Source organism: Symphodus melops (genome assembly GCF_947650265.1).
Source record: "Symphodus melops genome assembly, chromosome: 16".
NCBI classification, from domain to species: Eukaryota; Metazoa; Chordata; class Actinopteri; order Labriformes; family Labridae; genus Symphodus; species Symphodus melops.
In genome coordinates, this window is record NC_136706.1 from 14,332,162 (window position 1) to 14,348,819 (window position 16,658).

At 37.6% G+C, this 16,658-nt stretch overlaps 1 protein-coding gene across 2 annotated transcripts in view; it reads left to right on the forward strand.

Annotated features, from left to right (window-relative positions):
* Positions 1 to 16,658, forward strand: part of epha5 (EPH receptor A5) — a 53,348-nt gene that overhangs the window by 13,093 nt on the left and 23,597 nt on the right. Inside the window, exons 4-5 of one of the 2 annotated variants that reach the window (XM_079364005.1) lie at positions 12,012 to 12,167; positions 13,178 to 13,516. The exons of the other annotated variant lie outside the window; for it this stretch is intronic. Coding sequence (XP_079220131.1) covers positions 12,012 to 12,167; positions 13,178 to 13,516 — 495 coding nt within the window. The remainder of the gene's footprint in view (positions 1 to 12,011; positions 12,168 to 13,177; positions 13,517 to 16,658) is intronic. 2 annotated transcript variants of the gene reach the window in all.

Genomic DNA, 16,658 nt, shown 5'->3' on the forward strand with positions numbered 1-16,658 from the left:
GAAAACAGATCCTTTTTTTTTTTTTTTTTCGAACATTAGCAATTGTGAAAGCACTTTAGCAGACACATAAATTAGATACATGAACCCCAAAAACGGCATAATATGGGACCTTTAAGTTAACTCTACGAATAGCATGAAATACTCCTTCCTTGTGCAGTTTCAGCTTTAGCAAAAACATTTGGTTTAGTTCTTTTCAATCTTTTATGCAAACACAACAACCTTTCAAAATCTCTAGCGCTATCATTGAACACTTTGTGTGAGTGGAAGAGGAGGTGAGCAACAGTTTGGGGTTGCTCATGACATGTCTATTTAAGTAATATGGTGAGCATCAGCAGCTGTAGAGCAGAGGCGGTTGGTTGTGGTGAGCAGGCGTTATCATGGCAGTGGAATCATTTTTGCTTCCCAAGACAGAAAATGAAAGAGGTGAGAAGATAACAGATGAACAAAGACTTTGTGCTTATATCACAGGAAGACATGGAACAACACAAATAGTACAACCAACATGATGCAGCATTTAATCGACAAAACATTGAGAAGCTCCATTCACCTCCTGATTAACACAAAATAAATCGTGAGAGAATTGTATCATGAATCCAGTATCGTGAATCATATCTTATCGTGAGTTGAGTGAATCCTTACATCCCTATTAAAGAAACAAGATGTTGTCGTTTCTTTTTACTGAAATTGTTAAACGTATAATCTTTGTAACAGACTGTGCATGTGTTTCTTAAGGTTAACCATGTCAGGATTTGAGTCTCTGTGGGGAGATCATTAAGAAGTAGCAGCTAGTATGCCACTGGCCTGCCTGGAGTCGCACTGCCACAGACTGTAGAGTCACACTGTGTTTGATCTGTTGCTGATAGTACAGGATGTTATTACTGCTAGAAGGATTTTATAGCCCTGTGTGTTAACTCTACACGTGTGCTGTGTAACAACAGGTTATCCTGCATATAACATTTTATAAAGTACAAATTGCATTGTGTTGCTGTGATGCTGTGAGGATTTTGTAAAAAGTAATGTCATGACTTTAAGAGCCATTTATTCATGTTTTCAGTAAGGAAACATACTGTATTTTTACTGGTTTCCTGGGTGGAGATCTTCATGCGTTAACATTTAGATCCTTCTTAGTTTTAATTGTTTCTAAGCTGGTATCAAGCTATTGTTTAAGTATTTACTAATACAAATTATTGTTGGCTGCAGTTTTAATTTATCATGTTTCTAGCATGCCTGCATCATGGTGGATGAGACATGAATGAAAGCACAAAACTTTTGTCAAGGCAAAACCCTTTCATTCTTTATTTAAAAAAAGGGTATGATTTAAAGAATACTGATAAAAATCTTTCCCAGCCTCCATGCCTTGGATGATGCTGACAGTAAGCCTTTAGGCAAGTTTTTTGTGTCCTTTTCCTTAATGTTTTAAGGTTAAGGAAGGTTGAACAGATTTTCATTTTAATGAGTTTCTGTGTTTGTTTGATATGCAAATGTTTGTCATTGGTTAAATGTTGTAGAATCAAAAAAATAATCAGCGCTCATGGGAAAATATTTTTTTTAATCATAGTCCATAAGTATATACAGCCAAATGAAGTGACAAAAAAAAACAACTGAAGTTGTCAGAGTAAACACAACACCGAGCAATGAGATGAAACTAAGAAAGTAAATCAGTTTTACCTTCAATGACTATGAGATTAAAAAGAGCCTTTTGAAATAGTCTACAGAGGAAAACATTGCAGGGTGTCCTCTCTTTCAGCTCAGGAAATCATATGTTTTAGCTGCTTCAGAAAACTCCTTTTCATGTGCATTTCCGTCGCTCATATCTGAGAAGTATTAAATCCTTAGAGCCTTGACTCTGTAGTCTGAGCAGTTATGTATTCAGTCCCTTTTCTTTTTTGGGGGGATGGTTTGTGGTAGCATTTATTGATATGGATTTCTGAACACCTTGGTGTTATGAAAATCTGCACTTTGTGTAGTTATTTAATTTCATCTCTTTGTGTCTATTTTGCCCACTCAGTGAATAACAGTGTGCCAACAATTGTCGAGCTTGGGGAAACAAAGGCAAACAGCGTTCTCAATGCACTAACTGAAAAGGCTGAAATGAAATTTGGTTATTAAGCATCCTACTGTTCCTATAAGTGGGTTGCAGGTATGTGTGTGTGACAGAGAAATGGTTTAATATGTGTGTTGGTTCCTGTCTGTAGTGCTGCCTAGTAGAGCATGATTTAACACAGCCTTTGAGAATGTAGGACAGAACTCGTTATGGACAGCTCTAGCTCCACCTCTTTGTTCTTGTCTTTCCTTTTTCTTGATAATCTTTCTCATTTAGTCTTTTCCTCAGATTCCTTGTGTTTCCCCTTGTCCTCTCTCTCTCTCTGTTTTTATCACTTTTTCTTGCCTTTACTGTGCATGAATTACTCCTTTCCCATCCATTCCTCTTTCAGTTTCACTTGGTCTTCACAATTCCAAAATTCTCTTTATCTGTGTTAATATATAAATATACATTTGTGCTATAAAAATTTGGAAAACATGTCAATATAAAACTTTATAGCCCCGTCCACACGTTGTGTATTTTTTAAAACGGAGGTTTTCCTCCTCCGTTTTAAAAAAAATAATTCTGTTCACACACGATAACTTCTCAAAAACATCTTTGTCCACAGGGTAAATTGTTGGAAGTGCTATACTACCAGAGGGTGTATCAGATAACATCTATTGTACCGAAATTGTATGTTGTTGTGTAAGGTGTATAGATCTAGAATGTTCGTTGGCGAGGATAACTGGTTGAAGCCTGCAGCACTGTCACCTCAGCAAGACAGAATAGGCGAGGATGTGGAGTAAACCACTGGGTAGATAGATGGATGGACGGATGAGGGGGATAACAGTGAGACATGGTGGCAAATCAAGGGGACAAAAATAAATTAGAGGATTCCTCACCACAGGGTGTGAGGTCAGAGAGACAGAGAGATGGATGGCTGTTGTTTCAGTGGTGATAGTGACAGATGAAGGATAACTGAGGATGGAAGTAGGCAGATGGATGAAGAGAAAGATCAGATGTGGGGAGTTATAGATTGAGTTTGGCCTCAAAAAAGGACTTGGGTTGAATGATGACTGAAAAGACTGTGAGAAAAAATATTTATTGCAAAATTCAATTTCAGAATAAAAAATTTATTGAATGTGGATTCATGGCAGTTAAACAGATCAATGACACTCACTAAAACTTACTAGATCATTCAAGCCATAACCTTTCAAAAAAGATAGTGGGAGAGGTGTAGCTCAAGTATCTTTGCTTTCTTTACTGAGCAGTAAAGGAAGGTACTGTGTAGTCTGACTACCCGGACAGTATTAAACTGTCTGCTGGATTTGGTGCATCCATCAGATCATCAACACAACACATTTTCATTTTTCATCAACTTTTTTATAATAAATATTATCTGAAAATGTCATATCCATAGCATAATTTATCTTTTCAACTGCTTTTCACCTTTTAATAAAATCAATATAAATAATCTAAGAAGACAAAAAATGATTGAATGATGGAATTTTAGAGTTAAATATAGAGTTGATATGTTATATCTAGGGTTGATTGTGGATGGTTTGCTTTCATGATGTAATGATTAGATATAAATAAAGTTACATTTTGTAATTCATTGGAATATTGGCTAAATGTAATGTTTGAAAGAGGGAATAAGTGCTTTAGTATACATGCAAGAATGGTATTAGAGCTGAATAGAGTAAATAGAGTAAAGTGAAATGCTGAATAGGTCCTGGGAATGATAACTGCGATTTATGTTAGGCAGGTGTAACAGATGGACATTTTCGTTGGAATGGGATGGGTATGCAGATAAGTAGGAAGAAGATGATAGTTGAGGAATTCAAATGAAAATTAGCAGAACTGCATCATCAACTAAAATAAATTAATCAGGTTGTTTGTGTCCTGCTAACAGGAGGAATTGTTTTCACATACCTTTTTTTAATGAGTGCCTTCTAAGTGTGTCTTAAGAAGAGCTGGATTCCCCATGACAATACTTTGTTTTCGGTGCCAGGGTTCCCTGGATATTCCTCGATGTTTGTCTGCCTGTCAGATGTCACTACAGCATCTGTCAAACTCAAATTGAGGGGCTTCCAACAGAACCTGTCTCACTGATGTAGTTATGTGAGGAAGCTGTCTGTCTGCCTCCTTGAGCGATTTATAGAAGGGGCGAAAAAAGTGAATCACACTTGGAACTAGGGCTTGTGGTTGATGTTGTTCTAAAAAAGGTGCAGCCCCTTTGCATAAAACAATAATATTGATTAAAGCCACTGCTGTTGAATTTGATAAGCTTAATGTGGTACTAAGAATCCAATTTGACCCCACCACGATTTGGGTTTGTTGGTTTGTTGTGTTTTGTTTTGTTCATTAACTTATCAATGAACAAATTAACGTCAGAACAAAAACAGAAGAAAGATAACAAGGTAACATTTCCAATTGAACATTGAAATGAGCTTTCTTTAACTTTTTAATTATTTTTATATATATATAACAGCCATCATATACAGGTACCTTTGAGGTTAAAGGTAAACTGAAACCACAGAATAGACAATAGCTACACATGCATCTATTAATATATGCCTTTTTAAAAACAATTAAGTGAAACAGTATTCTGAAAACTTTACAAATATAAAAATTCTGTAAACCCTGAGTTGCCAACAACATCACGTTCAATACATTTCAAAAATATGCATTTGCAGGAGGCGTTTTGATTCCATCTTTTCTCAATATATGAATCAGCTGCATTTATTGCACAGACCATTCATCTTTTAAATCTTATTCAACTGGAAGCTGCTACTGGCTTCTTTCACGACACTGTCTTTCTCTGTTCTCCCCTTCTGCATCTCTCTCTCCCCTCCATCTTTCTCCCCAACCCCCTCTCCATCACCCCGTCATCTCACCATGGTGATGCTGTCATGACAACTAAAGTGTTTCCTGAGTGCTTGTTGGGTAAACTGACTTTCCCAGAAGTGCTTCCTCCCTTTTTCTCTCCCCCCTGCTAACATGCTCACACATTCACTTGCTTTTCTATACTTGTGAGGAGCTTTAATGGCATTGAAGTACATGGCCTACATCCTAACACTAGTCAAAACAAACATTATAGGTGACTTAAGCCATGTCTCAACAGTAGGAACTATAACCCAGAACTATGGTCTTTTTGAGGAACTCCGTGCATTTCCACCAGATCTACCAGAGTGGATAGAGTAGAAATGTAGTTCAGGGGCAGAAGTTTACCCCGAAAAAATACCCTGCTGCGGGTCATGTACTTTCTGAAGGTCCGGGGACTTTTGACAATAGAGCATGTAGCCCCTGCAGAGCTGAATGGCTCTGATTGCTCAGTCACTGCAGAGTGTTAGATCAACTGTGATCCACTGTGTTTGGAAGACTGCAGCTGAAAGCCCATTGCTTTTACCCTACCTTTAGTTGAATCAAAAAAAAAAGGTACAAAACACATTATTATAGACTAAGTAAGATTTTAACAACAAATGAATTAAACTAAAAATGAATAGAAAAGCAAACAACAGAAGAGTTAGAGGTTTAATCTGGATTTAAAACCGTTATTGTATTTTAATCTTTTCAACTTGTTTAGTTTTACTTTCAGTGTATTTTAGGTTATTTACTAGTTAAGGGAGATAAAACAACTTGGTTTAAATTCTTCAAAAATATTTTACATTTATGTGTGTAAAATAATGAGTGACTTGTATGCTTTTTCTTTCTTTCTTCTCCATTAAAAAAACATAGTAAGTTTGGTGACTGAAAATCGTTTTTAGAAATAAAATTTAAAAATGATCCCTACAAAGATCTTCTGTATTCACAATAAAAAAAATAAAAAATCAGACGTTCTAAAGTTTAAATGTCATAACCACAAAAATACGATACCACAATATTAACTTTAAGACATTCATTGCAGCGGTTGATATCATTTATCCTTCTAAAAGGTGTTTCTTGGTGAAAAGAGGGGAGTGAGGTGTCCAGTGTCCATTCTTCTAACAGTTTGATTAGAGTCTTCTTTTCTTTAAAGACACTAAGCACTCATCTCCCATCATTTTTAATCAATGAAGTAATTTGCAAAGCCATACAGCTTGATTTGCATTAACTATCCAGAACTTCAGGCAGCGGTGGAAACGTAGACAGCCATGGGCCACAGGAACCTTTTAGTTCCTTGAGAAGTCCCTGAACCTTTTAATTCTGGGGGCCTTTGGTCAAAACAGGGCTATACATAGATTTTAGTCAACCTAGTTATAGCCTCATCAGTAAAATCAAATGTACAGTAGGCAATTCACACTGTCCTCACAGATATACCAGGGCAAACTGCACATACAGAAAAACACACAAACAATTCTGCAGTTGGTGAAATATTAATACAATGCTTCAGTTAGTATAGCAAGCTTTCTTCCATGAAAACATGGATGTTCTAGAGTCCCAGACAGCGGTGGCTTTAGGGGGAGGGTTAGCCAGGTTGTGGATAATTCTCTATTAATTAGGTCAGATGATACGATTTTTTGGATGACTTTGTTGGTATCTCATTGCAGTCATGAAATGAGCCTGTTTCTGTCCTGACACAAAATCTGTATAAATGGCGTTAACCTATACATTTGCTAACTCAAGCTACTAATTTCATAGGTGTTTTACTGCATGACGAACATTATTAAACATATATTAGATTGCTTTATATGTATAACCTATGCACACAATTTTGAAATATGTATATCAACATACAAAAGATGTCTTATTTGATTCACATCCAGTTTCATGCACAAGCATTTCTCATGTAGACCTCAACCAATTTCACAGAAAAATGCCTCTGGAGTAATATTGGCATTGAGATCTTGACCTTTGCGATTGCTTGCCATTTATGCTCTAAGCTGTGGGTCACTTGCTGCAGCAATAAGTAAATGAGTGTCGGTGCATGTTATATCTACAGTTTACGCGTAGATATGGTTCTGTTGGATTGATGTTGGCTTATCAGCATAAATTGGCACTTGATTTGTCACTATGATGTGTTGCTCATAGTTACTCTTGATCACTCGACTTTTACAAGGGAAATAAATTGGTTTATGTTTGAAAGGTTGTTGGGACCTTTTTAACCTCTTGGTATTTTGTAGAGGCCTGATTGTGAGAATAAATGGGTGCTAAACAATGCCCTCCTCTGCCATCCAACAAACAGGAAAAGCCGCATTGACTTGATTGTTTATTGTTATGGTATTATCACTTGGCTTTGTTTGTGTTCACACAAAGGCATACAAAATTGTGAGCATGCATTTGAACACACACATTCCCATTGGAAAAAGCATACAGACACAGTAATATGTAATACAATAATAGGTGAAGGTAGTACATCCTCATTCATGCACCCAAATACAAATAGGTGCACACACACACACACACACACACACACACACACACACACACACACACACACACACACACACACACACACACACAAATACTCTGTTTATATTACTCTGTCCAGTGGCCCACTGTGGGACAAATACAGGAACAGGATATTTACTGTTTCCTGACTTGGTTTATTAGTTCACAATAGTATCTGGTAACAAAAATATGCATTGTATTGAAATTAAGCTTTACCATTTCTATGTTTCTACGACCAAAGTTTACTCTTATGTCAGCCCTGCTGTGTCTGTGTTCAGTTTAAAAAGAGGCAGGAAAGACTGAAGACTGAGACTTTTAAGTGTAGTGCCATTTGTCATTTGGGCTTTTTTTCTGATTTCAAAGTGTTTCTTTTAATAGTCAGTCAGTGAATGTGTCCCTATTTAAACAATTGGTTGTGTGTTGATGATAATGATAATGAATCCTCACATTATACAACTTTCAACCAAGAATGACATTAAAACAGTGTCTAGCTGTATGAATATGTTGAATAAATTGACCGAAACCCTGAAGTACAATATGCCAGTGTGACACAAAATAAGTAAGTGTGACTCTTTGATTAGTTTCATGCCACTATTTGTGTTTTCCAGTCTTTCCTACAGATTTTAATGTTAATACACAGTATAAGGCAATTATTATTAAACTTTTGTTTTGTACTCCCTCTTCCCCATGTAATTTGTATCTATCTGTATGCCTCACTATCTTTAATCTCACCACATGACCACATGCAATGTAATGCTTTGGAGTGTACATACATTGTATGTTAACAACAGCCTGCTCAGGGACTGCAGGTGGAAATTAGCACAAGTGCTACAACCTGGTACAATGCATCTCTCCTTTTTGAGGTTAATGTATATTGTACACTGCCGCTGTTCAAATAAATAAATGAAATAAATGAAAATGACAACCAGGCCTATAAATCAACATGTTTACAATGAAATGTTTCCAATTAATGAGGATGCTTGTTGAGAGGCATCAACGGACACCACTGGATCCTTAATTGCCTGGGATTCCACTGAGTGATGCATATTAATTACGTATTAACCTCTCACACACAAATGCAGCAGGCACATTAATGTGAACTGCATATTAATTACCTATTACCCTTTGTGTTGTGGATTTAGAACTGCATAGCATCAGTAAGACAGCTTGCCTAAGGGCAACACACAGACAACCCCCCACGCACACACATGCGCGCGCACACTTATAACAAAGCATATTGCAACTATAACGATAAGTGTGTGACTGTCTGTGTGGGTTGTGGATTCAAAATTGCATGCACCAGTTTTGTGTATCCTTTAACACAATTAAACATGTGATGCTAAGGTTTAACCTCGTTCCCGTACTTGCATCTGACGATGTTTCATTAAAGGACATCTAATAAGATCCATAGTAAAGAGATACTTAAATAAGATGTTGAAATACATCAAAATAAGCTATTTGACCACATGGCAATACTGATAGATGGTTGGATAGTCACAATGAGTAACTATATTATTAAAAGTTATATTATGTATAAGTGTTATGAATTCATCTTTAGAGAATCTAGAAATCTGCACATTTTACTTGAGGAAAAAATTTACATAAATTGACGTAAATGATTCCTTTACAATTCTATTGAAGATTGGAAAGACCACTCCTCCATCAATATATCATCATATTTATTATCATTTAATTTTTTCTTCTGATAAATGTCACAGTTGATTGTTAAAAGAAGACATAGAGCGCTACCAGAGGGTCCAAATAGAGTGTATTTTGTATATTTTACAAAACGCTGAAATATTTTTTGCTTATATGTTAACCATGTTTGCAGACAAACATTTGCTACAAAACACATAACAGCCAAGACTGATGTGAATTTCTCTAGTTCTTCTGAAAAAGTGTTTGACACAAGTTACAGGGGTACTTTACCTGTTGAAAGATGAATCTTTATTGAAACTGGGTCATATATGTAGTGGGGGGGGTCGCAGTATCTTGTGTGGCAATATTATATCATCTCATTGCTGCCAAGTATCAATATTTTGCATCATAGCCTTTTTTTTATGTAAATTTCTGAAGGGGTTGCACAATTAATTATGAACAAGTTGCATTTTTAAAAATGACTGCAATTGTACAGTCGTCCATAAATGTTTGTGTTCAGTTAAATTTGACTGATTGTAAGGTGCATTTTATAGGGTTTTACTCTCTTTTACAGTGTTAGTCTGTCTGGTAGCTTGTCACCAATTGTATAGAAACTAAGTTGCTCTATTTACAGTCTATACAGCCGTTTCAACTGATTCCAAGATTTCTTCTAGAAGGAATTGGCATCTTAGAAATTCCTGGCAGCAAACAGATTCTATGTCTGTGTCCACAAGCAAACAGTGAGAGCACCAACACCACCAGTTGGCCCCAGCTTGAGCCGGCCGGGGCTCCTCGTCCTCAGAGCTGCCGACAGGCAACAGCCACCTCTGGTTCCTTCAACGGTCTGAACTGCTTGTCTCTATATTGCGGCTCATAGAGATAGCCACGAACATCCGATTAAAGCTAATCAAAGATAATCAAAAATATTTGCGGATCTGTGTGTGTATTTGTGGATCTATTCACACATTTGTAGATCTTTGCACACATTTTTAAATAGTTTTGCCACAATAATAGCTCCATGTCAGCTCCAGCCAATGACTGAGACAATGATTTTCATTGTGGCTAAAATGATGAGCCTCCAGAGCCTCCTGCAGTAACAGATGGGTGACGTCACTCAGGCTTCATTCATAAATATTTACAGTCTATGGTCTGTACATGTGAATAAGCTGTCACACCATTTTTAATGTTTCGGCCATGGGGCATGTTGTGTGTTGGAGGTTGGGTGGTGGACTACAGCATTACATCTGTATGGACCCATAAATGTTTCATTAACTGTGCTAAAGCAGACAAAGGATCAGGTGTGTCCCTCTGCCCACAATGTTGCATTCTCCCCGTGTGTCTCAATAACTAAGTTACACATGTGGAAGGTGAGCAGGTTGTACATGACTGAACACTATAGAAATGCAAATAAAAATCAACTTCTTGTAAGCATCAATGTCTCATTTTAGGAATTTTCCAGATTTTCTATAACCAAAGAATAAAATTGTTGCAGCAGCAGCAAAAAAGAAAAAAAAATCTTCCATCTTTTCTTTTCTCATCTGAATAAAAGATGCACTAAGGCATTCAATATCCTTTTTGTTTGGTGACGCATGGATTATCAAAAGTAATACCATCTTAAAATTTAAAACTAGGCCAGCGTCATGGATGCCTTAAAAGCAATGTCTTGAGCCTCAACACATAATCAGGCCATGCATTGAATCCTTCATGTCAAACACAATTTTATGAAATTGGTCTGTGTACTTGTTTAGCGTGTGTGCGTGCACCAGAGGTGACACAGAGGGATCCAGGGCAGAAGGAGAATTTTTCAGGCCTAATGTTCCATGACAATGGACCAAGGTTCCGTCAAGGGGAATCAGAGCCACTGCTGCTTAATGACTGAAACACACATGGGTGCGCACACACGGACACACTCACAAATCTTCCTTTGTCTTTTCCCCTGCCTCTTTTCTTTTACCTTTTACCATTTGAACTTGCTTCTCCCTCCTTTATCTGGCATCATGTCCTTTTCTCATATTATGTAAATGTATTCTTATGTAGCTGTTTATTCATATTCTTCTCACCTATAACCTTTACTCTGATTGTATAATTATAAATCACAGGTACAGGCTGCATGGGCTTCTCACAGTCACACTGACCGAAAATGTGGAAAGCAATGTTTTTGTACCTTGAAGCCTTAGAGAACAAAGAAGATAAAAAATGTCTACCCAGTCTTCTCTCTGTGGTATCTCCAACTCTCCTCAACAGTAAATAAGACAAAATGTGTATCCTTTAGTATTTGTGTTTGTATCGTGGGTTGCAACAGTAAAATAAAGCAGAATCCTATGATAGTTAAAAGATTTGTTAGCTTGGGGGGGGGGGGCACAGCCATGGCGGCAGAGGATGTTGATGTATTCTTGCGTGTTAACATTCTGTGTGTGTCACCCTGGTGTCTACCTGCCCCAGATAGATCACCCGTCTGACTGTGTTTGTGTGTGGAAAAGAGATTATGTCAGTTCCAGTGTTGGGTGTTTTATTTAGTAAGCTTCACATATGAGGTTGTTTGGGCAAATTCTTAAAAATTGCATGTTGAAAATCATTGGCTGGAATTCTCACAGGGAAGCCCAACAGTATGATCAAAACAAGCATTTCATTGAGATATAAGAAAATAAAAAAAGAAAGATGCAAGTCCCAAGAGGAATATTAAAACACATCAGACTTCACCAGGTTCAAATCTTTTATTGTCTGTAACGCAGTTTCGCTTAGATAACCTCAACCACTCGGAGAAATTATTCTATTGTTTTGATGCTGTTTTGATACTGACCTCTTTTTTTCAAAGGAACTAACAACTGTCCTGCTTTTTCTCTTCCCCACTTTTTCACAAACCTTCTCCCATGAACCCCTTTCCTTCTCTGTTGGTACGTCTACTTTTATCATTTTATCTTGTCTTTATTCAACCCCAAACACCCCACGGCACCTGCCATCCCTCCTGCTCATCTATCAGTCTGCAAAATAGGGTTTTACCGTTCACTGCTGGAGTCCTTGGGCTGTAGTAAATGTCCTCCCCACAGTGTGGCCAGGCAGACTGGGGCCACTGCCTGCAGTTGTGAGGATGGATACTATAAAATTGACTCCGACCCTCCAAATATGGCCTGCACACGTGAGGATAATGCACATTTTTATGTATTTACTCTTATTTTCAGATTTTAGCCAATCTTTGCCAAGTTTGTCAATGTTTTTTTGTTTGTATTTAATGATATTATTCAACATAAGTAGATGAGGAACTTTAAATTCACCTGCTGAAGTTGGTTTTGTTAATGTTAACATACTTTTTTATCATGCATGTATTGCAAATAAACGTTTTGCTCAAATATAACTTTTGACAATAAGATTTCTCTGAGTTGGGAGTTTGTAAGAACTTCTTCCCAACTCTGAAACTTAGACCACCTGAGCAGGACCTGAATGCAGCATTATTTACATTCATTTACTACAACACATACAGACTTTTTCTCAACGGATTCTGAGATTTCTTTCAGAAGAAATTGACATCTTGGAAATTCCTGGCAGAAATTCTATGTCTGTGTCCATAGGCAAACAGTGAAAGTGACAGTGACAGTGACAGCTCCAACAACACAAGTCTGCCCCGGCTCCTTCTTCCTTCTCACAGCCGTGGACCTGCCTGTTAGCATCAGCCAGCTTGCTGCTATATTGTGGCTTGTAGAAACAGCCCAAAACATCCGATTCAAGAATAAAATCCCCATTATTCATATCAGCTCGGTTCTTAACAGCTTTCTGTTAGTTAGTGTAGCTTTCAAGCAATATGGCGGACATTACGTTTCGAGTGAGGTCCCACCCACTGATTTGTAATAGGTCTGTAGCTTCAGTGGTTGAAAATATATAGCGATGTAGGTTCACCCCTGCTAACAAAATAAGAGTCCAATGACTCAAAATGATGATTTGCATCATCAGAAATTTCATTTCATTTTCAGAAAAGAAATAAGGAGCTTTCCTGGAGAAAATCAGGGTTGGATGTACAACCATTCAAAATTACTTTAAGGTTTCTAATGATACAAAGCTTAATGGAAATGGTTGAACTATCCATTTAAGTTGTGTCATATCATTTGATAAATTTGTTTTATTCATGCTTCTAAACCCTTACATCTCCCTCAGGTCCCCCCTCTGCTCCACGCAACGCCATCTCCAATGTCAATGAGACCAGTGTCTTCCTTGAATGGTCCGTTCCAATGGAAACAGGTGGCAGAAAGGATGTTAGCTACAACATCCTGTGCAGACGGGTCTTACCAGATGGAAGGGGCTTGGAAGAATGTGGTCCAAATGTACGCTTTCTGCCACGTCGTGTTGGCCTGTCAAACACAACTGTGATGGTTGCTGACCTGCAGTCTCACACCAACTACAGTTTTCTGCTGGAGGCTGTCAATGGTGTTTCGGAGCTGGCCAAAGATCACGCAAAGCAGTATGTGTCACTTAACGTGACAACCAATCAGGCAGGTATGTAGCACAAGCTGTTTAATAACTATCAATACTACCTTTTTCCAATCACAGCCTCCTTCTTGAGTTCTCAAATTAGCACAACGACATCCTGTTTTTCCATGTAGTCAAGCTTCTCCTTAGTTTTTTTTTTTTTTTCAGAATAAATAATGCCCATTTAGATTGAACATGTTTTCCTATATTGAGACAGCAACAAATCAATGTGCATGTTGAATGTATTAAACAATTTTCAGGATTTGGAAACAACATTAGATGAACAAATTATCACAGTATTTGTTCAATGAATCTGTCACTGTGTTCTTTTTCCCTCACCCTCCATCCCTGCAGTGTATATGAGAACATTGCTTTTTTCCCCCAAGATTTGTACTAAAAAACTAGCTTGGTCCCATCATTAGAAAATCAAGTAAAACAAGAATCTGTATCATAATGAAAGTGCTTGATTTGTGTGCTGTTTCTGTATGGGGTGTCCTGGGGTAGCATGTGTTAATATATTCTATTCATGCCTATCAATGTATTATGAATCAAGCTGATGAAGCATAGTAATTCCAGGAAGTATAACTATTGATCATTTCCCAAAAAGGAAAACTGCAGCTGGTATAACCAGTAGCTTTTGTGTAACACAACAGATGCTTAGACAAACTATGGAGCACTAAATCAGATAAAATGAGCAGCACAGGGGCCAAACGTAACACTTCAACAATATAAGATAATAATCCAACTGCTTCCCATTGCTGTATCGAAAGTGTTGTTGTCTTTCCGTTTAAGAGAGATTAAAATGAATCTCTCAGCCCAGTCTTGTGTTTACGGGAAGAATGTGTTCTTGATTTGATTTTAAAGACACTTTTATTAATCCTTGACATTTTTTTGTCTGCACTGGGACTTGAACTGGCGACCCTCCGGTTCCCAATCAAAGTCCATGGACTGAGCTACTGCTGCTTGTGGTCTTGTATTTGCTGGTAATAAAATTAGTGAGTAGAAATGTAGTTATAAGTGAGGAGGGTTTTTTTTCCTTTTTGGTCTTGTCAGTCATATAGAAGAGATAGGTCAAGTAAATGCCAATTTTTTGCCATTTATAAAGCTTCTTTCTAGTGATTGATTTAAGTAATATTCACTCATACAATTACAGACACTGCCATACAGCTTATCATCGTGAAAATCTTTATTTTTTTAATGTAACATATTCCCTCATATTCAAACAGCACTGGCCTATGCCCCTTGGATCGTGTTTAGTGTCTTGTCCTTGGAAAATTCACAATGTCTGCAGGAGGAAGCTCAAACTGCTGAATTTCCTGATAATGTACAATCTGCCTTAGCCTAAAGCCACAGCGGCCCGAGTTATAGTAGGTTGGGTACAGTTTGTCTTGGGGAGAGAGGGGATGACAGGCAGACAGGGAGTGAAGCAGACGTTCGTCTGACAACTGAGAATACCGACAGCCCTCTAACTGTGCTGTCACTGTGGCTGTCAGCAGACTGAGTGGATTACAGCATACCACAGATCCCACGTTTGGTGTATTGGAGTTGGAGCTGGATTAAAGTTAGCCAGTCACTAGACCAAGTGGAGATTAGGGATTATGTTAGATTACACATGGTTGGCAGAGTCACAGACAGATAAATTGTGCCTGTCTCTGGCATTGGGTGGTGTTTTAAGTACAACAATCAGATCAATTCAGTACACTTGCAGTGTATTCACTCTGCAGCTTTCATACAGGTTAGTGCAGTTCAAAGAGACACATAAGAATAAACTTAACAATTATAACATATACTGTCTCATATCATGTAAAACTAAAGGCAAACTATGTTTGAAGTCTTCAGGCTGGCTATTCCAAACACTTTAGTTTACAGTTGAAAAGTTTTCTCACCGAAGCTCTTCAGAATCATATATTGAAACACAGACAATAGTTCCTGAGTTCACAGCAGCATGTTTGATTAACTATTTGCCATGTGTTGTCGAAAATCTCAAACATGTGGTAATCAGCAGTTCTATTAACAGTTGTTACAGGAGGTTTTCAGACAGTTGGCTGATTTGTATTAAGATCAAATCAATTAAATCATATTACCCAGATATCCCCATAAATAATGAATAGTCTTTTTTTAGGTTAAGGCTTCCCAAGCTGAGGTCTGGACCTCTCAAAGGGTCAGCAGTGTTATTTGAGATCTATCATAGAGAGGGGGAAAACTATAAATTTAAACATCATTTTTTAAGCCCACCACAAGGATTTAACTCTAAAATTGCCCTCTGCTTTTCATTTGAGTAAAGTGTCAGGACTTGTAAAAAAAATAGTGTCTAAACATTAATTAGAAGTGCATTACTTTAGTGTCTTCTGGATGAAAGTGTTTGTAAAGAACCTCTTACTTGCAAGTGCTGCCCAATGTTCTGTTGCACCTTCGTTCACTTAAAGAGTGATGTAATGCTGTACACACCCGAAGTTTGTTTCACTGCTGCGATGTTTGGACTTTAATTACTTGATATCTTTGTGTCAAGCATTTCCTGAAGTCATCAGACTAATAATTACAATAATCCTGAGGCAAAAATTATTCAGATCCTGCCTCCTTCTGCATCTCAAATGCAATTACCTAATAAGACATTGATCAGCACTTTGCATCTGTTTTGTGTGTTATGGTTTTTACAACAAGCTGAGACTGATTTTCTGAGAGACAGGGAAGACCAGGGATTTAGAGAAAAAGAGTTGGAGAATCTGTCGTTTGATGTGGGAAGTGTCACACTCGATAAGGAACCTGTGAAAAAGGTGATTTTACAGTGTCCCTGTGAAGCCCTGCTGAATGATAAAGTGCTGATTCTCGTGATGAGGAGAGGTTAATGGCGGGAGGAAAGGTGGAAAGAAAACGAAACATGGCACAGTTGGAGTTAGAAACGATGTAAGAGAAACGATGAGGTAGTTGTGAAAGGGAAATACAAAAAAAAAACGGTTGCAAGAATTGGTATGTGGAAAAGGAAGAGAGAGAAGGATGGGGGGTCAAATGAAGATATTCAGAAAACACTCTTGTACAGCTTAACAATTTAAATGCAGGTCATATATTTGCACTGCTTTGAAGTTTTCTTTCATGCTAATAAACAAATGTGATAAAGTGGCTTTGAAAGCAACCTTTAAGAAGTTGAAGAAATTAAACAAATTAAAATCAC